The sequence below is a fragment of the Pipistrellus hanaki genome, assembly GCF_964339955.1.
Source record: "Pipistrellus hanaki genome assembly, chromosome: X".
In the NCBI taxonomy this organism is placed as follows: Eukaryota; Metazoa; Chordata; class Mammalia; order Chiroptera; family Vespertilionidae; genus Pipistrellus; species Pipistrellus hanaki.
This window is the reverse complement of record NC_140524.1, coordinates 77878072-77904889: the sequence shown is the minus strand read 5'-3', so window position 1 is coordinate 77904889 and position 26818 is coordinate 77878072. Positions and strand designations below refer to the sequence as shown.

Here is a 26818-nt window from a genome sequence, read left to right as displayed (position 1 = left end):
AGTGGAAGGGAAAGGGAGGGAGAGAGGGAAGGAGAGAGGGAGGGAGGGAGGGAGGGAGGGAGGGAGGGAGGGAGGGAGGGAGGGAGAGAGAGAGAGAGAGAGAGAGAGAGAGAGAGAGAGAGAGAGAGAGAGAGAGAGAGAGAAGACCCTTTTATTGGTTGCTTCCCATAAGTATGATGATCAGGTTTGGGATGAAACCTGAAACCCTTCCTTGCATAAGAGGATTCTCTCACTACTTAGCTAAACAATCTAGGGCTCTATTTACTCTTTTAATAGTAAATAGAAGAAAAAATTAACACAATATAAAAGGAAAATCACTAAGTTTTAACCTAGACTGAAAAAACTGCTTCCAAATGAAGCTTCAGAGCATGGGGTAAAATACTGGAGTACTTTAGTTCAGATATTTAATGAATAAAGTACACACCTCTACAAAGACTTCTATAAATCACACGCAAAAAATCAGATCCTGGTACTCACAGAAGACTTGATGTTATTTATTACAGTCCCACAGAAGTATCAATGCCCATTTGCGAGTAGCTGGGGTTTACTGTGGTAAGGCCATTCTGTGAAAGCAAGCACTCAGTTGTTCTTTAAAGCAGCTTGTGAATCCACTTTGCTTCAGGCTAAGAAATAAAGTATAAGAAAAAAAAAGATTCTTATTTATCTAATCATTATAGAGAGTTTCTGGTGTATTAAGCACTAAATTAAAAAAGCAGAATGCCATAAGTGGAAGAGAACTTGGATATAAATTTTAGTTATTTCTAATTAAAAATACAGGTCCATGGACTCCACCCCAGACCTTCGAAGTTAAATTCTGAGATGGAGTTAGTAACATGCATTTTCAACAACTTTCCTGGGTAATTCTAAAATCTCCACTCAAAGATGAGAAGTACTAAATTCTAGTCTCACCACCAGCATTTGTGTAAAAAACCAGGCCCTAGCAATGTTATATTATAAATCTAAAGCTTCACAAATATTTTAATATACTAGAACTTAAACAATTTATAATGAACAAAAACACAAAAATACACTAAAAATAGCTGATAGTCACTCTAAATTACACCACAGTGATACAAGTATGTTTATATTTGCATGTTTTTGTCCACTTTCTCCACAAGGATGCAGGTTTTTGTGTAGTTCCAACATCATAGTATGAAATTTCCCCTTGTATTATCAAGGCTTCATAATTATTGTTTCAATGAATGCATACTACTCTGTTTTATGTTTTACTAAACCATTCTCTTAATTTTATACATTAAGATTTCAAAGATTTTTCTTATAGACTTATTGCACTCATTATTTTTATTCCTAGAGTTTGTTTTTCCTTCTACTGATTTTTTTCATTATAATACATTTTAAATAATGAGATTACTGAATCAAAGAGTATTGATCAAATTAGGACCTTTCTTACATAGTTCCATATAGGCCCAGAGGAAAATGAAGCCAATTTATGTCATTCCTCTTCTATAGTCAGCAGTGAACAAATGTACCAATGAGCCTGAAGCCTTGACAACTCTACATAAAATCTATCTATCCATCTTTATACAATATATTTTATATATTTAATACATATAAAATTATATACACAATTTTACATTTAGTTACTGCATTATTAGATGAAAAATTATCTCATAGTTTTATTTGATTACTAATACCTCATAGTAAATATTTTTCATTATTTTGTTTTTATATTTATCTCTTCCTGCATAAATTATCTGTTCTTATTTCTTGATCATTGATTATAAGTATCTTGATTTTATTGTAATATATGTGTTTTATCACTAATATTCTTGATTCACAGTTAAATGTTCTTTCCAACATCATGGCACTTAACAAATATTTGGATACATGGAACAAACTGACAACTATCATAGAGGACTTATTATTACAGAAGACCATTAAAAGAGCACTTTTAAAGAAAAAGACTACTGTATATATGAAATATTCTTTTTAACAAACCTAAAGGTAACCACACATATAAAATCCCCTGAGATACACAATGTATAAAAAGAGGAAACAGAGAAAAATGATAGATTATCACCAAACAAAAACAACAAAGAGGTATAAAGGAAAAGAACCAATAGAGGCACAGAATTAGCAGAAGAAAAAAAGATAAATGACTATTGGAAATCCTCATACATTGAATAATAACCTTAAATACAAATGGACTGAATTCACCAATGAAGAGGTACAGAGTAACATATTGGATAAAAACAAACAAACAAACAACAACAAAAAACATCTAAACTGCAAAAGAACAGATAGACTCAAAATAAAAAGGTAGAAAATGATTCTCCAAGTAAATGTCATCCACAGAAATGCAGGTGCAGCCATACTTATATCTGACAATATAGATTTCAAGAGAACAAAAGACTAGCAAATCACACACAACAATACATTAAAAAATATATCACAATCCAGTGGATTCATTACACCACATTAACAAAATGATGGATAAAAAATAATCTCCTTAAATGCAGAAAATGGATTTGACAAAATTCAACATTAATTTATGAAAAAAGTAATTCACAATCCTATATAATAAAAGGCTAATATGCCAATTGTCCCCTTGGGAATTCGACCACTCATTATGACATGTGCTGACCATCAGGAGGTGGCATGAATAAAAAGAACTGGCATCTGGGAAGGAAGGCCCTGGCCAGCAGCCAGAAGGTCCAGATCAGCCCTGATTGTCGGTACAAATTTCGTGCACTGGGCCTCTAATAATGAGTATAAAAGGAATGTATCTTAACATAATAAAGGCCATATGTAACAAACCCACAGTTAAAATAGTACTTAATGGTGATAAGCTTTTTATATAAGATCAGGGACAAGACAAAATCCTACTCTCACCAATTATATTTAATATAGAATTGGAAATTCTAGCCAGGGCAATTGGGCAAGAAATAGAAACAAAATTCATCTAAATCAGAAAAGAAGTAAAGCTGTTACTATTTGCAGCTGACATCACAGAGGAAACCCCGGAGTGTGATTATCTAGAAATCCCAGAGGAGGTTTACTCCAGCCAGCCAGATCTAATAGACAGGCCTCTACCAAATCCAGACTTAGTATTGTTAATGGATGGCCATAGCTTCCTAGATAAAGGAAAAAGATGAGCTGAGTATACAGTGGTATAAAAATTTGAAATAATAGAGGCACAGACCCTTCCTAAAGGATAATCAGTGCAGCGGGCAGAACTTTGGGCCCCAGTCAGAGCCTTATATCTCAGTAAGGATAAGCGCACAAACATCTACACTGACTTGCACTATGCCTTCGTTACCCTGCATATCCATGGGGCTATATGTAAGGAAAGGAGCTCTTGACAGCTGGAAGAAAAGAAATAAAAAATTAGAATGAGATCTTGAAGTTACTAGAAGCAGTCTGGGAGCCCAAGGAAGTAGCAGTCATCCATTGTAGAGGACACCAAACAGGAGAAGACTCAGTGTCAGAAGGGAACCATCACACAGATGCAATGGCAAGGCTAGCTGCTAAGGAGTGAGCAGTGCCATCGCAGATCATGCTGAATCTCCAAAGTATATCCCTCAAGAAGAATATGCCCAACAAGAAGGGAGTAAAAGGATGAAAGAAGGTTGGTGGACATTCCCATATCATAGGGTCTACATTCCAGAACAGTTAGCTCATAGAGTAGTCCTCCAGCAGCATGAACTTAACCATTTAGGGAAAATGGTTCTAGAATCCTTGTTAAGCAGGTACTATCTAATTGCCCATCTCCCCTCCTTATGCAGCTCAGTCACACAGTGCTGCATCCTCTGTGTACAGAACAAGGCAAGGCAGGGTCCTGTAGGACCAATAGGAATTCAGCGCTGTGGGCAGGCTCCCTTTGAAGATCTAGAGGTAAACTTAACAGAAATAGTGCCCCAGTAGAGGAAATAAATATCTTTTAGTTTTTGTTAGCACCTTTACAGTCTGGGTTGAGGCATATCCTACCCACACGGAGAAGGTGAGAAAAGTCACAAAGGACATAATTCCTTGGTATAAAATTCCATTAACCATAGGGTCATGCCCCAACCAGTTTTGCTCAGTGGATAGAGCATCGGCCTGCAGACTGAAAGGTCCCAGTTTCGATTCCAGTCAAAGGCATGTACCTTGGTTGTGGGCATATCCCCAGCAAGAGGTATGCAGGAGGCAGCTGATTGATGTTTCATTGATGTTTCTAACGCTCTATCCCTCTCCCTTCCTCTCTGTAAAAAATCGATAAATATATTTAAAAAAAACTCATAGGGCCAGATAATGGCCCAACCTTTATAGCTAAGGTAATATAGCAGGTAGCTAAGGCCTTAGGAATTAAGTGGAACTTACATACAGCCTACAGGCCCCAGAGTTCAGGGAAAGTATAACACATGAACTAGACTTTCAAGCAGGCTATGGCTAAGCTATGCCAGTAGACGAACTTGTCCTGGACAGATATCTTACCACTTGTGTACCTACAGGTGTTTTGTGTCCTGAGAGCCAGGGTAGGGTTCTTTCCATTTCAAATTCCATATGGCAGAATCCCTCCCTTAATTTGGCCAAATGGAGATTTGGGGGAAATAGGGAACTTAGAAATTCAGAAACAACTACAAGGACTTGGGAAAACTATCCTTGAAGTCCACATATGGGTTACTGATCTATTGCCCATCTCTCTAGGAACAGCTGTGCACTGCCACAAGCCTGGGGACCAGGTTTGGGTAAAAGATTGGAAAAAGGAACCCTTTAAGCCAACCTGGGAGGGACCTTATCCAGTCATACTAACCAACCCCTCTGCTCTCAAAGTTGCAGGACTGAACACCTGGATCCACAGCTCCCGAGTAAAAGCAGCCCACCAGATGGACAATCAGCATCCAGAGTGGAAGGTGATCTCTGACCTGAACCACCCACTGTGGATCATCTTCAAGAAGACAGAGGATCCGGCTGCCTGACCTGAATCTCCTAATCCCCTCCTATCTGGATAATTATTGTTTTTGTTTTATTCTAATAGTTTTATTCTGTCTTCATACAAGTGTTGCCAGAACCCCAGACTGGTACTGGGAGGGGAACTTCTCTGCTCTTGCTACTCCAACAACCCCTTTGGGGAAGATGGTGAAGACTCGGGATACTGAACCTTTTTTTTTGTCGCCTCTCCTTCAGCAGGAAGTATTGTAGCTAAAGCATTGAACTTGCCCAAAATTGCTGAGTCTTTATAATCCCCAAGGCTAAGAATAGCCTGTGGAATAAGAGGCGGCGGCGGGGGGGGGGGGGGGGGGGGATGAAAAGTAAAATGGCAGCCAGGGGGGAGGGGTTGCAACCTAGTTCGGTATCTGGTTAAAACTGTGGTCTTACTTCCCCACTCTGACTGACTTGGGCAGATCTACAGAGCCTAACCCCAGGACCCTGCCAAAACTGACTTGGATGGAGTTGCGGGAACGCTCAGGGGCCCACCAAAGGAGGAGATATATAGTCATAGTCTCCCCACGAGTTCTGTTCAGGCTTTGGATCTGGAATTCCCCTGGACTAGCAGATCTGTGAAATAAAGGTTAAACTTTCCTTCCTCAGAGTGCTGGCTGATCATTCTCTCATGCATTCTGCCACAACAGTTATATATAAGAATTTGAAACTCAATGGGAAGATCAGAGCTACATGTAATAATTTTGTACTCATCGGTAGACAGATGGTATATGAAATCAATGCATTTAATAAACTCACCAAGGGAAAATTATAGATAGAAAAAATCAGGACCAAGTTTTTGGTCATTCCCTCATTAAATGTTAGGTAGATAAAGATACAATAAAGATAGTAAAAAGCAATAAATAAGTAGAAAGAAAAACAAGAGAGCATGGAGTCATAGAAGTCAAGTAAAGTAAGTGCTTTATCAAGAGGGAGAGATTAGCTCAAATGCTATCAGATTACAGAATAAGATGTAGGGGTAGGTCAGCTGCTGGATGGAAGTGGGTAAGAGGGAAATGGGAGCATCTCTAATACTGTCAAAAATATAAAAAAAGGTGAGGAGAGACCAGTTGATGCGGTCCCAAGAAAGCATTTGGTAATCTTGAAAAGTGGTAAGGATAGAAAAGTCTGACTGGATGGTAGCTAAGCATATGGAATTTTATTTATTCATTTATTTAAAAATATTTTTATTGATTTTTTACAGAGAGGAAGAGAGAGTTAGAAACATTGATGAGAGAAACATCAATCAGCTGCCTCCTGCACACCCCCTACTGGGGATGTGCCTGCAACCAAGGCACATGCCCCTGACCGGAATTGAACCTGGGACCTTTCAGTCCGCAGGCCGATGCTCGACTGAGCCAAACTGGTTTCCATAGTATATGGAAGTTTTTAAAGACCTTTGGTGGTGAATACATATAAGTCCAGAATGTATCCTGAAGTTGAACTTATCTTTGGCATCAAATTGTTTTCTTACTTTTACTGATTTTTTATAAAAACTGCTTGTGGAAAATAATACAGCTATTTGAGGTTACTGTTTTTATTTACCTTAAAATTATCCAACAATATATATATTCATCCTTATAGCCCCAATATATATTCATTTTTTACTACCCACCCATTGACTCAACCTCCAAGATTGAACTCTAACCAAGGGCATTATTATTTCAGCTTTTAGTCTCAAAGCTGACTTTTTGAATCCAGTAGGATAAAATGGACTTAAAATTCCAGACTTTCTGAGAGAGAAAAAAATTTATAAATTCCAAAAGAATATATGAAAAGCAAATGGAGATTCCAACAAGTTTAGAAGAGTAAATTGAAGCCCTTTGAGAAAAAAAGAAAAAGAAGAATAGGAGGACAGTGAAGAAGTAGAGAAAGGGGAGGAGGAGATTAATATTAGAAGCTCAATATCAATACCCAGACATAGCTACAGATTCTCTCATTTTAGCAGATTTTGCCATACCATACTGAAAATAGACAAAACAAACAAACAAACTATGTAAGAAAGCAGAGAAACACAGGCTGATACACTGTAACCATGAATATGAGCTACAACTCAACCAATGACAAGAGAAAACTATAAAGAGAGGACAACATGGAGGACAGAAGCAGCTCTAACCAAAGTGACATTTCTACTTAAGTTTCCCCTTATAGCCAGATGTTGGGTGAAGGAGGATGAAAGAGGTCATACCCCGGTGGGCCAAAATGCAAAATTTAAATTTATGGAATATTTATTCCATGAGACTGAGCTAACCTGAAAGAAACATTTATAAACCAGAGGAGTTCCAGTTACTTCTTGCAAGTTAACTTTTTTTCTGATCATCAGTAAGAATAATGTCTCATAAAGAAGTTTAGTTCAGATATGGATTAAATAAGTAATATTTTGCCTATCTGAATTATGGTATGTTTTAGTTCCAACAAGCTCTGTCTGGATATTGGTTATGTTCCCCCCCCCCTATAGTCAGCAATTTCCTAAAGAATGTATTTATATCTTACTCAAATCTGCCTCTGTACAAGTTTTAGTCAAGTTTCATTTTTCCCCCTCATGTATAGAACAGTTAACCACTTTTGCAATGTGATTCCCGTTACAATTAATTTTAAGTGTTTTTTTTTCAAATCACAAGTTCTATATGCTTCAGTCTATATATTATTCTAACTTTTTGACATTTGTTTTGCAACTATTTTTAGTGTTTTAGAAGTATTCTTTATCTTTCTTACCTGAGAGTCCCAAACTTGTCAATATTTCAGTAAAAGAGGACTATTCTTTAGAGAAAATAGGAATTCAAAAAATTAAAATACCTTTCATTTCTAATATATATCTATAAAATAAAATGAGTAAACATACCAAAGGAGCATATCTTGGTTTTGGTTTTGGAGGATCCAACTTGCACCGACAGATATGTTTGATCTTAGGTGATAGGCGTAAAGGCTCGCAAGGAGATGGTAGTGAACTCTCTCTTGATGGAGGAACTCTACCTATAATTGTGCTTTTTCCTCTTCCTTTAAATGAGGTCCTTCTGAATGCCATTTTAACATTTCTTTTTCTTACCAGTGCTTCCTTCTTTGAATCTGTAGATGTTGCATCAGATTCATAAACAACTTTCTTTTTAGACCCAGCTTTATACATTGACTCTTCAGATTCAGTATCCGAACTTTTGCTTATTACAGGTTTTTTTGTGTCTTTCTTCAAAGACACATCAGATTCAGCGTCAGTAGAGTCTATGTTTTTCATTGCATCCTTTCTCTTGGAATATTTCTTTGGCATTTTAGTAGCTTTCTTTGAATCTTTCTTATCCTTTTGTGACTCCCAATCAGATTCAGTTTCACTAGACTTTTCAGACTTCATTGCAGGCTTCTTTTTCTCACTTTTCTTTAACTTTTTCTTATTTTTTTCATCTTTTTCACCCTTTTTTGAGATCGATTCAGATTCAGGATCATCATCAGTTGACAATACTTCCTTCTTGATATCCTTTTTCTTGTCATCTTTCTTTAAAGGTTTCTTACCTTTCTTCAAATCTTTCTTACCTTTTTTTGACTCCAATTCAGACCCAGATTCCACTTCAGTAGACTCTGTGTCCTTTGCATTCTTCTTCTTCTTCTTGTCTCCTTTCTTTTTTTTATCTTTCTTTGCATCTTTTGAATCTCCAGATTCAGCATCAGAGCTTTTCTTTGAGTCTTTCTTTGCAGGTTTCTTTGAATTATTATGTGAGTAATTCTTTAACCACATATCGAATTCCATAGATTCAGCACCAGACTCCTCTAAATATAGCATTAAATTCATGTTGGAATTATTTTTTGAGCAAGCCTCAGATTTGGCATTAGAATTGTTCTTTGAGCTCTTAGAATCCTTTTTTGTACATATGGGTTCAATGTCTGTATCTTTGGAATTTTTGAAAGCTCTACTATTTTTTGGATGTATTATTAAGACTGTCTGATAATTTTTGGATTTTGGATTTATCCCAGACTTGTACTCTGACTTCTTAGATAGTTCACTTGCATGTAATGATTTTGATGGAGTTTTATCTTCTTTGTTTGCTATTTTAGATTTTTTATCATTTCCTGTTTCCTTGGATTCTATAGTTGTCTCATGTGGGTGAGTATTTTTCTTGGAATTTTTCTTAAATGTTATTTTTTTACTGTCATCTTTAAAATTTTTAGGATGGGCTTTAAGAGTATAGGGATGTCTAAATGGAGCTTGTTGCCTGAGAGTGAAGTAATTAGATGGTCTTTGGAAATTTTTTCTTAAAAAATGCCATATCCATGTATGAGCTGGCTTACAGACTTCCTCCAATTTTCTTTTATCATATCTCTAAAAAGATTAGTTAGAATAACAACAAGAATTTTTGACAATGCAATATACAGATAATGTAACATAGAATTGTATACTTGAAACCTATATGCTTTTATTAACCAAAGTCACCCCAATAAATTTTAAAATTTTTCATGAAATAAAAAATAATTATATATTAAAAATTGAAAATAAGTCTGGTTTCTTACTAACCATCTATTTAAAATTTATTTTTTCCAATGTCCTATATGTTTTTATATGAGGCTAGAGGCACAGTGAATGAAAATTCATGCACTGGAGGGGGATCCCTCAGCGTGGCTTGCCCCCTCTTACAGTCACGAGCCCTCAGGGGCAGGAGGCCACCTGGTGATCAGGAAAAGGTGATGTCCCATGACACCTCTGCTGCTGTCACTGCCGGCAGCACAAGCCCTGGCCAGCCCTGGTTATCTGAGCCTCGGATGGCCCTGGGCACTGGGTAGCCACCATCTGAGGCTTGCCTGCACCTCAGGCTGGTCCTGGGTGGCAGGGAAGGCACCACCTGAGGCTTGTCTGTGTCTCAGACAAGCCCTGGGTGGCTGGGGGGCTGAGGGGACTGGGGGACTCTAGATGGCATGCAGAGTGGCTGGGTCCACCCTGTCACCCCGGCAAGGCTGAGGGGACTGGATGCCGCCATCTTGTGGCTGTGGGCACCTCCATATTTGAAGGAAGAACAGTCAATTAGCATATTCCCTCCTTATTGACTATGGGCACTACCATCTTTGCAATGGTGTAAAGGTCAATTAGCATATTGCCTCTTTAATGGCTAGGATAATTCTACTTTGCAAATAAAATTACTTTAGGAAAAATGTTATTCACATATTGATTTATACTGAGATTGAAGCAGACAAAAAATGATCCATGATATTTCAGGGCCTGTATTTACAATTGATAGTGGGTTCATTTTGGACCCAATATGGGAGAGACCTTTTAGAACATTTTGTGTATCTTTGACCCTCAAGTTAGTTAATAAATAAGCTTATGCCCATCAAGATTGCCATGCCAATTCTTGTGATAGCTGTAGGCTTCAGGCAAAGCCTCATTTCTATTTCTGCTTTCAATGTCTCTGATCAACTTCCCTGTTGTGAAGTGTTATCAAAAGCAAATACATAGAATAAAACAAATGTTTGATTCAGATTAATTTGTGTAGCAGTAGTGTAGTATTTTTACACTCCCACCCAACATTTGTCATAGTGGATTTTTAGATTAATTTTACATTTACTTCTTATATTCTTTCAACTATTCAGTATAGTCATCACCAGTCAATGAACTGGTCATAAGGAATTAAAGGAAGATGATAAAGAAAAAACATACACTAAATCACTACAGATGTAATGAATAGCTCTTGAATAAGCGTACTGAATGTAATGATGCTTTTGGATATGTTTTTGAAACATAATTTGATAACAGTATGGATTGACCTCTGAGAGCTAGTTTTTCTTTTGGCTGCTGATAACTCCACTTTATAAAAGTAGTAAAAAACTTTATCCTCCCAGTATCTAGTATCCTTAGAGCCATATTGAGGAAAAGGGAGAGGCTCTGACACCTCATCAAGAGCAGCTCCTGTTCTGAGTTTCAATTTTTTTGGTTTTACATCTGGTAAAAAATTTTCTGAGATATCTCACCATTTGCAGTATTTGATTATTTAGCTTTCTTATCCTTTTAGCTATATAATGTTGTTGAAATGTAGAGCCACATATAAATAAAAGTTTTATCTGAAACAGATGAGGAAAACCTGATTTATGGAGAATTATGCATATTAAAATATCTGCTACCAATATTTAGTAAAATTCAAATTACATATGTTTATCTATATTTATATAATATATTATCTTAGATTTAGTTTTAAAATACCCTTTTCAGTACTTACAGGAACTGTGATTTGTAATTCTGAAGGTCTTGATATCTTTTTTCTACCTGGCTGAGGTGGTTTGGAAAATGTCAAAGTGAAGGATTCTTGATTCCATAATTTTCTTCTTGATTCTCTGACTAACATAAGAGAAGACAATAAATAATTTACAGTTAGCAGGCATACTTTCATGAATACTGAGATATTCATGAGTAAGAAATATATTGTTTGATTAAACTAAGTTATAACTCAAAATATCCCTTTTCTTTCTGGAGTTTGTAGTTTCTTTGAATACCAATTAGGGACTTCAATGAGATTTTACAATAAAAGATTATGTCTTCATCTGCAATAACTATATTTAAAAATAGCATTTATCATCTTAAAAAAAAACCTAAATCTATTGGGTGACAATAGTTAATAAGATTATATAGGTTTCAAGTGTACAATTTTATGATATATCATCTGTATATTGCATTAGGTGTCCACAACATCATTTAATCCTCAAATCTTCCATCACAAGATATAATTTAATTTTCTAGATTAAACCCATTTTTACAGATAGATATTTAAATAATAATAGTTAAAATAGTACAACGATAGGAATGGAAAATAGAGGAAGATTCACTTTTTATTTTCAAACATCTTCATAATCTCCTCTATCTTGGTTTACTTCTTTTGTGTCCCTTTGGCTAGGTTGCAGACAATATGACTACTTGTATAGTCTCCATAATAGCTAACACAAGGCTGAATATAAATTAAATTGTAAAAATCTCAATTGATTAGATCTAATCGTTTATTTCAGCACTCCTCTGACCTCAGTGTTATTCCAAGACACAAGAATTAGGACCACAGAGCAAAATAATCCATTCAGTTCTGTGAACTCTATTTTAAAAAGAGGAGACTTGATGTTGTGTGTACACACAATGTAATATAGAGAAGATGTATTATAGAATTGTATACTTGAAACCTATATAATTTTATTAACTATTGTTACCCAAATAAGTTTAATCAAATTTATTAAAGGAACATATACACACTTTAGGGTATCCCGAATAGAGTGATCCAGGTGATCACATTATGTGATAGCTCTGCGAAAAGAGAACTGGTGAGGTAATTAAGGACAGTCCTAAAGATGGGGACACTGTGCTCTCTATTTTCAAATATTTAAGATGTTATATAGAAGAATAGTAGTAAAGCATTTATAAAATAGTTGTAACTGGTAACATAAAATAGTGCTTACTATGTATCAGACAGTGTTTTAAACATTTTATACAGATCACCTCATTTAATCCTCAAGCAACGCTTTAAATTAGATAATATAATGTGTTAGAGGCCCAGTACATGAAATTCGTGCCCGGACAGGGGGTCCTCTCAGCCCAGCCTGCACCCTTTCTAATCTGGGACCCCTTGGGGGATGTCTGACTGTCACTTTAGGCCTGATACCAGGGATCGGGCCTAAACTGGCAGTCAGACATCCCTCTCACAATCTTGGTCCACTGGCTTCTAACTACTCACCAGCTTGCCTGCCTGATCACCCCTCATTGCCCTCCCTGCTGGCCTTGTCACCCCTAACTGTCCTTTTGCTGGCCTGATCACCCCTAACTGCCTCTGCCTGCTGGCCTGATTGCCTCCAATCCCCCCTCTCCCCCCTTTTTGCTGGCCTGGTTGCCCACAACTGCCCCCACTTCCAACCTGGTCACACCACACAGCCTGCTGTTCAATCATTTGGTCATCCCTCACTGCTCCTGCCCTGCTGACATGGTTGCCCCATGCAGTCTGCTGTTTGGTTGATTGGTTGTCCCTCACTGCCCCTCCACCCCAGCCAGCCTGGTCGCCCCACACAGCCTGCTGTACAGGTTGTTTTGGTTGTACAGGTTGTGTTGGTTGTTTTGGTTGTCACCTCACTTTCCCCCCTGCCAGCCTAGTTACCCCCAATGTTCCCCCTGCCGGCCTGGTCACCCCACGCAGCCTGCTGCTCAGTTATTTGGTCGCCCCTCACTAACCCCCCGCTTGCCAGCCTGATCACCCCACACAACCTGTTCAATCATTTGTTTGGTTGTGATGGTTGGTTGGGCTTTTATATAGATAGATAATTGCCTCTGTTTTACAGATGTAGAAAAATAAAGTAGTGATTTTAAATTATTTGATCAAAATCGTAATAAAGTATACGATTTAAAATTCAAACAGATATTTTGGGTCCAGTGTCTATTCTCTTAATCACAAAATTAGAGACTTATTTCTGGAATTTCTTGAAGGAAGAAGTAGAACCAATGGGTAAACATTGTAGTAATGAAGATAGATTTAAACTCAATATACTAAGAACTTTTGAAAGTTGTATTTGTATAACAAATGGATCATCCACTTCATCGTTCTAACTGTATTTTCCTTTTCTAATTTTCATTTTGTTGTAGTTAATTTTAAACATAAAGGAGCCTTATGAAACTAAGGTTGTTTTTTATCATGAGGAAGAGTATATTAAATATTATCTTTTAAAATAATGCATACAAACTCACATCAAGGGCAGAAATATTTTACAAATACACACATACCAAAATAGACATATACATTCACACATATATTTTCCTAAATTTTAACAAAACTTCAATACATTTTATGCTTTATCATATTGAATGGAAGATACTAGTAATTTACCAATAAACTTATTTTCAAATCTAAAAGATAATAAACTCCAAGGACTAAAATTTCTTACTTGGCATGGACTTGTCATATGGTTTGATGTTTACTGCTTGTCTATTAAAAAAAAAAAGAAAGAAAATGCTTTAATTGACTTTGTACTACAGATAATAATAACAGTAATAATTACTATTGATCAGTAATTATTAATAGCTCTCAATAATAAAAAAGAAATTTCATGAATTATCTGATTTCCATTATCTAAAAATGTATACTTAAAATCCATATCATATCTTTCCTCTAAATCAAGTTATATATGATAAAAAGTATATTTTTACCAGAAACTTCAACAAAAATAGTGGAACAAAAGATAAAATAAAAACATTAATTTGAATATTATAAAATATATAAAATAATAGAGGCTTGGTGCATGAAATTCATGCACGGGGGGGTCAGGGGGTGGGCTGTGTCCCTCAGCCCAGGCTGCACCCTCTCCAATCTGGGAACCCTCAAGGGATCAGGCCTAAACGGGCAGTTGGACATCTCTATCACAATCCAGGACTGCTGGCTCCCAACTGCTCCCCTGCCTGCTTGCCCGATTGCCCATAACAGCTCTGTCTGCCAGCCTGATCACCCCCTAAACACTCTCCTGCCAGCCTGATTGATGCCTAACTGCTCCTCTGCCAGCCCAATTGCCTCTAACTGTCCTCCCCTGCAGACCTGGTCCCCCTTATCTGCTCTCCCTTGCCAGCCTGGTTGCCCCTAACTGACCTCCCCTGCCAGCCTGGTCGCCCCCAACTGCCTTCCCCTGCTGATCAGTCATCCCTAACTGCCCTCCCTTGCCAGCCTGGTTGTCCCAAACTGCCCTCCCCTACAGGCCTGATCCCCCCAACTGCCCCCCCTGCAGTCCTTGTCCCTCCCAACTGCCTTTCCCTACTGGCTTGGTCACCCTAACTGCCCTCCCCTGCAGGCCTGGCCCACCTTATTTGTCCTTCACTGCAAGCCTGATTGCCCCCAACTGCCCTCTCTTGCAAGCCGATCCCTCCCAACTCCCCTCCCCTGCTAGCCTGATTGCCCACAACTGCCCTTCCCTGCTGGTCATCTTGTGGTGGCTATCTTGTGTCCACATGGGGCAGCCATCTTGGACCACATGGGGACAGCCATCTTGTGTGTTGGAGTGACAGTCAATTTGCATATTAAGCTTTTACTATATAGACTTTTATTTAATTATATAGAATAGTAAATCCAACCAGTATACCTCCAGTTTTTCAGTGAAAAAGTTTAAAATGGTAATTAGCCACATATCTTTTACATTCACTAAATAAGTTTTTTTAAAATCTTCATTTTGATGTTGTCTCAGTACTTACATAAAATCAAACCACTAATGATGTGTGATAGTGGCATATACTATAACAATTTATCTGTATTTTGTATTGTTCTTACACACAGGAGAAGTTGATGCATGATATGTTCTATTTGGAAAGTGCCAATTTGATTTGATAATAATTATATTATTTTTTAAATAATACTTCCATATTAGTTAGCAAGAATAGTGAGTTGTGAACACTCCTTAATCTGATATTATATATATATATATATATATATATATATATATATATATATATATATTCTAAGGCCTTTTAGTTACTTTTCTAAACTATCAAATTAGTAAACAAAAAATAAGTAAAATTAGTCAAACATATTTATATTTGAGTTAGACATATTTTCATTTCCTAAGTAAAGCTGTAGTCTAAAGCCCAAATCCTAGCCTATACTCATCATTAAATAACTACTGACTTACTTAGGAAAGATTTTGGAGATACTGAGTAATTAAAATATGTAATCCGGTTGTTCACAACTGAAGGTTAATGTCAGAATTAACTTGGAAATTTTCAAAAATATAAACATTCTTGAAAACTCGTAGATTCATGAAGCAGAATTTCTGGGTGTGCTTAATTAAGTATGCGTTTACATTTTTTTCTCTGATAATTTGGATATTCAGTTCTGATTAAGAATCACAACTCTAAATGATCTTGGGGGAAGATGGTATGGCCTGTGATCATGGGAATTTAAGTTTGGAAGCCTGGCGTGCTAACTGATCAATGCTTTCATATTCTTGGAAAAAGACACATTGCACCTACATTGATTTTTCACTTCCTTTCTACAGTGTAGTGTTTTCAACACTTTCTTTTTAGTACAACTTATGTATAATTTATATTCTATTATAATAATATAGTTTATATAAATCATACATTAAGATAGATACATTTTAAAGATTAAATAAATCATATAAATTGAAATTATAGTATTTTATTCACACACTTCGATGGATTAATTTCACATATACCCCAATTTGGAGAACACTAGAAAAAGCAATCAAGAAATAGTGAGAAAAGGGATGATTTTGCCATATATTATGGCATGATTCCTTTACATAGATATGGGCTTTGCATTAGGTTATTAGAAGATCAAATATGATTAAACTTCGAAATAGTTTTCTTTCTTTAAAATATATTAGGTTTTTAAATTTTATAAATTATTCTGTGGATATTTTTGGTATATGACCCCAAGCTATATCTTGACATAAAGAAGAAAATGAGTGATAGATGCCAGAAGACAATGGAGTAATATTTTTAAAGTTAAAAAATAAAATAAAAAAGTAAATGTAGGACTTTTTCCACAGCAAACATCTATACTAATAAAAGGGTAATATGCTAATTAGACCAGGTCGACTGAACATCTTCTGGACATCCAACTTCCTTCTGGACAAAGCCACAGTGGTGGGGGCTGTGGCAGAGGTGGTTAGGGGTGATCAGGCTGGCAGAAGAGCAAGCAGTTAGGGGCAAGATCAGGCCAGCAAGGGAGCAAGCAGTTAGGGGCATAATCAGGCCAGTGCAGGAAAGCAAGCAGTTAGGGGGTGACTAGACTGGCAGAGGAGGGCAGCTGGGGGTGATCAGGTCAGCAAGGGAGGGCAGTGGGGGCAAACACACCAGCACGGGAGCACAGTTGGAGGTGACCAGGCTGGCAGGGGAGGGTAGTTAGGGGTGACCAGGCGAGCATGTGAGTAATTAAGCAGAGATTAGGCCAGCAGGCAGAGGTGGTTAGAGGCAATCAGGCAGTCAGGCTGAGGTGATTAGGGGTAGTCAGGCAGGCAGGCTGGTGAGCAGTTAGGAGCCAGCAGTCCTGGATTGTGAGAGGGATGTTCGATTGTTGATTTAGGCCTAATCCAAGGATCGGGCCTAAACCAGAAGTTGGACATCCCTTGAGGGGACTCAAATTGGAGAGGGTGCAGGCCAGGCTGAGGGACATCTCCCCATGCATGAATTTCATGAACTGGGCCTCTAGTCTATATATATGAAAGCCAAAGCAACCAGGTGAACAGTAAGGAGTGAGCAGGCAGGCAGTAAGGAGCAAGCAGGTGGGTAGTAAGGAGCAAGCAGACGGGTGATTAGGAGCAAGCAGGCAGGTAGTTAGGAGTGAGGGGTCTCAGACTGTGAGAGGGATGTCTGACTACTGGATGTCCAACTGCAGGGAACAGGCCTAACCCGGTAACTGGATATCCCCTGAGTGGCCCTGGATTGTCAGAGGGAGGTCTGACTGCCAGATGTCTGACTGCAAAGGTTGGGCAGCACCCATGGAACAAAGGAAGGCCCCAACTAGTAGCTGACAGCTGGGGTAAGGAAGGCCCTGATAGGCCCTGATTTCTGGCCAAGCTTGGGGATCCTACCTGTGCATTAATTTCATGCACTTGGCCTCTACTCAATAATAATCATAAATGTAAATGGAATAAATGCTACAATTAAATGATATAGTGGAAGCAGAATACATAAAAAAAAAAAGATCCATATATGTTTTCTACAAGAGACCCACTTCAGAACAAAAGATTCACACAAGCTAAAGGTAAAGGACTTGAAACAATATTCCAAGCAAATTGAAATGAAATAAAAGCTTGGGTAGCAATTCCTATATGTGACATAATACATTTCAAAACAAAAATCATAAAAAATGCAAAGAAGGTCACTATATAATACTAAAGGTATTGATCAACAAGAGATCATAATCCTGATAAACATATATGCACCCAATATAAGAGAACATATACATATATATACATATATAATATACATACAATATATGTGTGTGTGTATTTATAATAACAAAAGCTTAATATGCTAATGAGACTGGAAAGCTGAAAGACCTTCCACACATCCTTCCGGATGACCTTCTGAATGAAGCTGGGGCTGTAAGCGTTGAAAGCAGCCTCTACAGCTGCAAGGGTCAAGAGCAGCCTCTATAGCTGTGAGAGCCAAGGGCAGCTGCTGTGGCTGTGAGGACTGAGCCCCTTGCACAAATTTTGTGCATTGGGCCTCTAGTTTATATATGTGTACACACACACACACACACACACACACACACACACACACACACATATATATATATATATATATATATATATACATATACATACATTATTGGCAAGTTCATATGGAATATTCCCAAAATATACAACTTGTTAGGAAACAAAATAAGTCTTAGCTCATTCAATATTGAAATCATATAAAGCAGTTTCTCAGATCACAATGGCATGGAACTAGAAATGAACTACCATTCAAGCACATGAAGGGAAATGACATGTAATTTAAAAATGAATGGATTAACACTGAGATCAAAGAAGAAATAAAAAAACCCACCTGAATACAAATGAAAATGGACACACAAAAATCCAAAATTTATGGGACACAGAAAAAGCAACTTTGAGAATAATGTTAATACTCTTATAGCCCTACCTAAAGAAGCAAGAAGAGTCTTAAATAAACATGATTGAGAAAAACCAAGAGTGAGGGGGGACTTTGCAGGGTTGTTTTGTTTTGTTTTGTTTGTGTGACTCTTGGAACAACTTAGCCATCTCAGTAATAGCAAGGAATAGAAATGAGATTATATATAAAAATTTGTGGAGGAGCACTATGTCTAATGGTGAAAATCCTAATAATATACACAAGAGAACTACACATTTTTGAGATGTCATAAAAGAAGTAAAACTTCCAAATGAAAGAGAAAAAAATAATAAAAGGGACAGGAAGAGGAAAAATAATAGAAGGATATTAAACTGTGAACATTATATAGGCAGGAAACAGGCTGGTAAAATTACTAACACATGCAAACATATGCTACATTTAAAAAATAATAATAACTCTGAAATAAGAGCCAAAGGCCCAGAGTGTGGAACCTCAATCCACAGTGGATTATAACCAGGCATTATAACCTAATAGATGAGGAATTACAGCGTGAGAGAATCCCTTGGTCTCTTCCCTTGAAGTTTCAACAATTTGAACAGCTATAACTCAACAAAGAATTTCCTGCTCAATGCACAAGCATACCTGAGAAATCTGCACATTGAAACATCTAAAAGTGGGCAAATGGGAGAAAAAGACAAAGGCCAGAAGGGAGGAGAGATGTTAGGAGCCATGGAAGCAACCCCGAAGCCAGAAGCGCATGGTTGGGCTCACCTAGGGAAAGAATCAGGTGTGGCGGGTGCTCCCTTTGAACAAAGGAGCCAAGGAATTTAGCAAGCCTTCCTGCAGGAGTGAACTGTACATGCTGCAACTGGTTCAGAGACCTGTGCAAATACACAATATGGGGGTGCACCTGCGGTTTTGGGGCAGATGGCATTCTAGACAGAGAAACAAAGCCATAGAATTCTGCCACCTTGTAGCCTCCCAGAATTCACCTCCTTTCACCCCTGGTGTAAATCTGTAAAGCGCGTTATCTGCAAACTTGAAAACTGGCACTTCAAAAACACTTTTGGCTCAGCAAAGAATGCACTTTGTGATCAGTGTCATGGTTGGTATGCAGGGGGGACCCCAGAGAGGTCTGAGGTAGGTGTTACTGTGAGGGTACAACAACAAAGAAGCTGGTTGGTTCTCCCGCCCTGTCCATCCCACCTCTATACATCCTGGATACAGTGAAGGCAACATCTAGCTTGGGGGGGGGGAGGGGGGAGGGAGGAACAGTACTGGGATTTCACAGTTTAAAACTTGTGATTCATTGCCACCTACTGGAAAATAATAGAAAGGCTTCTTTGTATTGATCATCTAGAGAAGTGCCACTCATACAGAGAGGTCTAGATAGTGAAGTAATCCTTCAAATACTATGGGTAACTAATGTAGTAAGTAAGCTCAAAAAGGAAATTTAAAAAATTTCTAGAAAACGAACTTAAAATATAGAAATATACGATATAAATGACAAAGAATTCAAGATTGTTGTTCTAAAAAAACTCAAAGATATATGAGAAAATAGTTAATTTTATGAGCTTAGAAACAAATCAACAAACAAAATGTATACTTTACCTAAGAGATTGAAACTTTAAAAGATAACTGGAAAGAAATTTTGGAGATGAAAATTCAATAGAAGAGATCAAGAATGAATTGGTGAGCATAAGAAATAGATTAGGGCAGATGGTAATATTGAAGATAGAAATCTATTAATGATACAGCGGAAAGAAGAGACTTGAACATAATAAAGAAGGAACTCTTACCTTTCGTGACAGCATGGATGGATCTGGAGAGTATTACTAACCAAAATAAGCCAGTCAGAGAAATATAAGTATCACGTAATCTCACTTATATATGGAATTTAATTAAATAAAGTGATGAATGAAATGGATTCAGAGATAAGAGGATTAAAGATAACACCTCTCCCAAACTTCATATAGATAAAGGATTTGTGAAATATTTTTTTTTAAAAATATATTTTATTGATTTTGTACAGAGAGGAAGGGAGAGAGAGAGAGTTAGCAACATTGATGAGAGAGTCATCGATCAGCTGCCTCTTGCATATCCCCTATTGGGGATATGCCCGCAACCAAGGTACATGCCCTTGACCGGAATCGAACCTGGGACCTTTCAGTTCCCAAGCAGACGCTCTATCCATTGAGCCAAACCGGTTTCAGCAGGATTTGTGAACATCTTAATGACTAGCTTCTTACAGTATATTTCTAGTGAAGTAAACCCACCCAGTGATGAAACAGATTCTTCCACTGCTCCTTCCAGAAATCAGTTAGAGCAGGAAAAACAACTGCTTCTTTCTTTCAAGCCAGTGATGCAGAAATTCCTTCAAGATCATGTTGATCTACAAGTCAATGCCCTCTATGCTCTTCAGGTGCATTGCTACAATAGCAAATTCCCAAAAGGCATGTTACTCCAGTTTTTTGTTCACTTCCATGACATGGAAATTATTGAAGAAGAAGCTCTCTTGGCTTGGAAAGAAGATATAACCCAAGAGTTTCTGGGGAAAGGCAAGGCTTTGTTCCAGGTGAATCAGTGACTAACCTGGCTAGAAACTGCTGAAGAAGAAGAATCAGAGGAATAAGCTGACTTAAAGAACCAGCCAAAGCCTTAAGTTGTAGAAAACATACTGTTGCTATGATGTAACTGCGTTTGACCTAACCATTGCGAAAATTCATTCCACTGTAATGTTTTCACAATATTTAAAGCAGAATCACGTCAGTTAGGATTTTCTTCTGCATAAGGTTTTTTTTGTAGTGTAATGTCATAATCATAGTCTATCGATACCATCAAATATTTTAGAGTATCTTTAATGTTTAGATAGCATATTAGCAGCATGCAATACTCACATCATAAGTTTGCAAGCAGAAGGCAGTCTATTGCAAGGATTTTCTTTGCTGCCAGTTATCATAGGCTGTTTTAAGTTAGAAAACTGAATAGCAACACTGAATAGTGCAGAAATGCACTTTGCTCAGTAATACTTGAGTTGTTGCAATATTTGATTATCCATTTGGTTGTTACAGAAAAATTCTTAACTGTAATTGATGGTTGTTGCCATAATAGTATATTGTGTGTATTTCTACCTCTAGTAACTGGCTTTATGTGCTAGATTTTAATATGCTTGAGCCTGGGCAAGTAAACAAGTTTTTTTTTTTTAAAAAAAAAGAAACATGGTTTACTTGCACAAAACTGGTCAGTTGTGAAAGATCATTAATGCCCTTGAAGTGGTTTTTGTGGGTATGAAACAAATGGTGAGAATTTGAATTGGTCCCCCATATTATAGTACTAGAGGCCCAGTGCATGAAATTCATGCACAGAGTGGGATTGTCCTGAGCCCAGCCTGCACCCACTCCAATCTGGGACGCCTCAAAGGATGTCCCACTGCCCGTTAAGGCCCCATCCCAGTAGGGTCTAAATGGGCAGCCGGACATCCCTCTCACAATCCAGAACTGCTGGCTTTCAACTGCTCATCTTCCTGCCTTCCCGATTGCCAATAACCGCTTCTGCCTGCCAGCCTGATCACCCCCTAACCACTCCGTTGCCAGCCTGATTGATGCCTTTCAACCAATGTACATGCCCTTGACTGGAATCAAACCCGGAACCCTTCAGTCTGCAGACCAATGGTCTACCACTGAGCCAAAACCAGTTTCGGCTTCTTATTACTTTTAATTAATCAAAAATAAACGGACACAAAGAACTAAGAAATAGCCTACTTAAAATTAAGGACTAGCTTACAAAACTGAGGTGCAGTGGAACACTGGTAACTGCAATACTGTTTGGACCGAGAAACAGGCATGCCAAATAGAATAACAGAGGAAGTGAATGACCACTACTGCACATTTTTATGCTAATTTTTCTATTTTTTACTTTATTTTCATTTTTTACATCTTTTATTTTATTTTCATTTTTTTACATCTTTTACTTAAGAAATGATTTTTTTATTTTTTCCTTACTTGATTTTTACATTTTCAATTATTCATTTTTTAATTTCAATCATAATTATTACTACTGCTACTTTGCATTTTTTGTTTTCTTTTTCTTTTTTTCAGTACCATTTTATTTTCTCTTTATTTTACATTGGGATTAGTCTTCATTCTATTTTAATCTCTACTATAGCATCATTCAACCCTATCTCAACTTGACCTTTACGCCATTATTCTCTTATTAACCTTTACCCTTTTCATCTCCTGTTTATCTTATCCCTTTCTAGCTTTAGTTTTTCCTTATTCTTTCTGTATACCCCCTGCTAAAACTCTCATCATACTTATAGACCTAATTTCCAACTCCCTGCTCCAAGTGCATAAATACCACTCTCTTCACTATATTAACTAGTTAAAAAGAACAAAAAACAAAAAACTGTTTTCCTCTTTATCCTTTTGTTGTTGTTTGCGTGAATGTTGATTATAGTGAATTTTTATGCTTTTTAGTGAAATTGATATGCTTATTCTTTTGTTGCTATTATTGCTTAGTATTTTTTAATTGCTTTTTTTGTTTGTTTTTTACTTCTGTTTATTGTAGCCTTGCTTAATACTGTGTTTCCCCGAAAATAAAACATCCTCCAAAAATAAGACCTACTTACAGGTTTCCTTCTGAGTGAAATAAGGCATCCCCCCCCCCCCGAAAATAGGGCCCCCCTAGGCTCTGTCCCAGAATAAAAATTAATTTACCATAAACTGGTCACTAGGGCTGACCTGACTGGCATCTAGCAACCAGTGACGTTACACGGAATCCTGACTGCTGTGTGGAGGCGGAGCGGAGGTCTGAGTGAGCGGTGAGCACGGGGCAGGAGAGAGGAGGAGACTTTCGCATATGCGTGTAGAAGAACAGGAGGATTAGAGCGGACGGGACAAGGGGAAGGTGGTGAGTGCTGGTCTGTCTCTGGGGATACTACCTGATGCTCGTGGCTGCCCTCATGATGACTGAAGGTTCTCAGTCAGAGGCAGACCCTGCTCCAGCCCAGATCCAGGCCCCAGCAAGCCCAGTGACAGTCCCCAGGCAGGTCCCAGGGGGTAAATTTCTGATAAAGGGGTAGGGGGGGATGTCTGGTGAAGGTATTCAGTGGCACAGGAGTGGGGGGAGGAGGATCACTTAAAATGATACAGGAGGATCAGAGGGGGCAATCAAAATGACACAGGAGGATCAAAATGGGTTTCTATAATGGTAATCCCCGCTCTGATTCTCCTATGCTATTTTGATTTCCCTCTCTGATCCCCCCTGTGTCATTTTAAGTGATCCCCCTCCCCCTACTTTGATACCCCAATTCCTTTTTTTTTACCCCTAGAAATGAGCACAAAAAGAAAAAGCTACTCCATGGAGTACAAGAAAGAAATCTTGGAAGACTCTTGGGGCCAAAATCTTACTGCTTTCTGCAAAGAGAAGATGTTGAGTATCTGATTGGTCCAAAAATGGCTAGCAGAGTATGGTTACCTCATTGAACAAGTGGACAAGGAAAATGCTAAAAAGCGCAAGTGTGGATCAGGTCGGCAACCATTATTTTCTGAGCTGGAAAACCTGATCTGTGAATGGGTTGTTGACAGGAGAGCAAAGACTTCGATTGTGAATAGGGCTCAGATTCAAGAATTTCCCCTTGCAATGGCACCACATTTTGACATATCCCCTGAAGACTTCAAAGCATTACAACACTGGCTGGATAATTTCCTTCAGTGAAGTGAACTGTCTTTAAGATCTACCAGTACAACATTGTTTAGGTTGGAAGATACTAAAGTTATTAAGCGAGCACTTGCATTCAAGTCCTTTATTGATGATGCTGACTTCTCTAAATACAATCTTTCCAACATGATTGCTATGGATAAAACTGCAGTGTTTATGGGCCAATCATCTCAAACAACAATTGAACAGCAGGGTGCCTTCTTAGTGTACATTCCCTCCACTGCTCACAAAAGTGCACGTGTTTCCTGTATTTTGGCAATTCGTCTGGATGGCACTAAAATCCCACCTTTAATCATTTCTAAGGACAAGAAGGAAAAGATTGAACATGTTTTGGGCATTTTTATTCTTGAAACTGAAAAAGCCTGGGCCACACAAGCAGTTATAAGGAAGTGGATCGATTTAATGCTGCCGCTTGTTATGCGAGGGAGCCAAAGAGGTCTGCTAGTCTGGGATGCAGCCAGCAGTCACCGCGCTAAAGACATGAAGACATTTCTTCACGAAAGAAAAATAGACCAGACAATGTTTCTCCCAGGAATGACGGCCTATCTCCAGACTCTTGATATTGCAATAAGCAAGCCATTCAAAGACAATTTGCGCATGAAAATTAATGACTACATTGAAAATAGAATGGAGAGAAACCAGTGTGGAAACTTTGTTAAACCTAAACTGCAAGAAGTTGTGACTTGGGTGAAGAATTCATGGGAGAAAATCACTGACAGTTGCATTGCAAATGCACTGTGAGCAGGCTACCTTGACAAGAAGTATTCATTTAAAGACAGTGCTATTGCTAAACATGAGAGATTTGGTCCAGTGATTCTGAAAGAAATGGAGTCACAAGAAATTCACCAGGAAATTCAGGAATTGGATTGTTATGATGATGTTACAGAAGATGATGACATGATTGTCATTGAATAAATGAGTAAATTCTTGATACTGTAGGATTCACAGTTTGTCTGGTTTGTGTTGACAATTACTGTACTACTGTACCGTATACAGATAATAAATTTCCTTTATTTTCATTTAACAATAAATATGTACCATATTCTTCTTCATGGAAAAATAAGACATGCACTGAAAATAAGACCTAGCACAACTTTGGGAGCAAAAATTAATATAAGACACTGTCTTATTTTCAGGGAAACAGGGTAATAGTGGATATTATAGTTTGTATTAATCTCCAAGTATTGTTGCTGGAGTTTACTGGGATTAGTGGTTATTCTATGGGAATTTTCTCCATATATATATATATATATATATATATATATATATATATATATATATCTTGTTTCCCCTTTCTCTCTTAGTCTGCTTCTTTTCTCTCTCTCTCTCTCTCTCTCTCTCTCTCTCTCTCTCTCTCTCTCTCTTTTGTCTTGTTTCCCAATTTCATTTGGACATTACTTTTTTTCATCTTTTTCTATCTCTTTATTTATCCCTCTTTTTTTTTTTTAACCTTTCTTCTCTTTCTCTTATCCCCTAATTTGCCTTTCTCTAGTAGTCACCTTTATTAGAGGTTATTGAGATCGCAAATACATTCCTGTTCAGTGCCTTTTGTGTTGTACCTGGTAGTGTGGTATTTTGTGCCTTTAAATCAACACAGAAGAAGGAATACTACATAACCAGACATCCTGAAAGGAGAGACCATGGGGAGACAAAGAAATAGCGCGCACATGAAAGAAAAGCAAGCATCACCAAAAAAGGAAGTAAACGAGTTAGCGGCAAGCAACCTACAAGAGGAAGAATTCAGAGTAATGATCATAGGATGGCTAAAAAGAATGGAAGACAAATTCGACGATATGAATAATAACCAAGAGGAAATGAAGAAGAACCAAGAGGAATTGAAGAAGACAGAAGAGTAATTGTAGAAGAACCAAGAGGAAATGAAGATGAACCAAGAAGAAATGAAAAATGACATCGCTACTATGAAGAACTCAATAGAAAGCATCAAGGGTGGACTAGAAGAAGCAGAGAGCTGCATCAGTGAGCTAGAAGACAAGATGGATAAAAATACCCAATTAGAGCAGCTTCTTGGAGAAAAAAATTTAAAAGCAGGAGGAGAGCCTAAGGAAACTTTGGGACAATACAAAACAAAACAATATTGAAATAATAGGGGTTCCAGAAGGAAAGGAAACTGAGGTAGAAATGGAAAAAGTATTTCAAGAAATAATGACAGAAAACTTTCCTGAGATAGAGAAGAAAAAACCCACACAAATCCAAGATGCTTGCAGAGTCCCAAGCAAAATGAATCCCAGAAGACCAACGCCAAGGCACATTATAATTACAATAAATTGGCAAACACCAACGACAAAGTAAGAATCTTAAAAGCAGCCAGAGAGAGACAGAAAGTTACATACAAAGGAACCCCCATCAGACTAGCAACTGATTTCTCAACAGAAACTTATAGGGCCAGAAGGGAATGGGATGAAATATACAAAGTCATGGAAAGGAAGGGTCTGAATCCAAGAATATTGTACCCAGCAAGGCTATCAATCAAAATTGAAGGGGAAATCAGGAGCCTTAAAGACAAAAAAAGACTGAAGGAATTTATCTCCACCAAACCAGCAATGCAAGAAATGCTAATGGGTCTACTGTAAACATAAAGAAATAGGAAGCGAAGAAGGAACACAGGGGTATAGAATA

The 26818-nt window shown here is 37.7% G+C and overlaps 1 protein-coding gene across 1 annotated transcript in view; it reads right to left on the bottom strand.

Moving 5' to 3' along the window:
* Positions 1-529: 529 nt before the first annotated feature.
* The window catches only part of CYLC1 (cylicin 1), a 40563-nt gene continuing 14274 nt past the window's right edge, over positions 530-26818 (bottom strand). Inside the window, exons 2-5 of the mRNA XM_084869649.1 lie at positions 13804-13844; positions 11115-11233; positions 7766-9229; positions 530-623 (exon numbers count right to left, since the gene is read on the bottom strand). Coding sequence (XP_084725775.1) covers positions 591-623; positions 7766-9229; positions 11115-11233; positions 13804-13844 — 1657 coding nt within the window. The 3' untranslated portion in view covers positions 530-590. The remainder of the gene's footprint in view (positions 624-7765; positions 9230-11114; positions 11234-13803; positions 13845-26818) is intronic.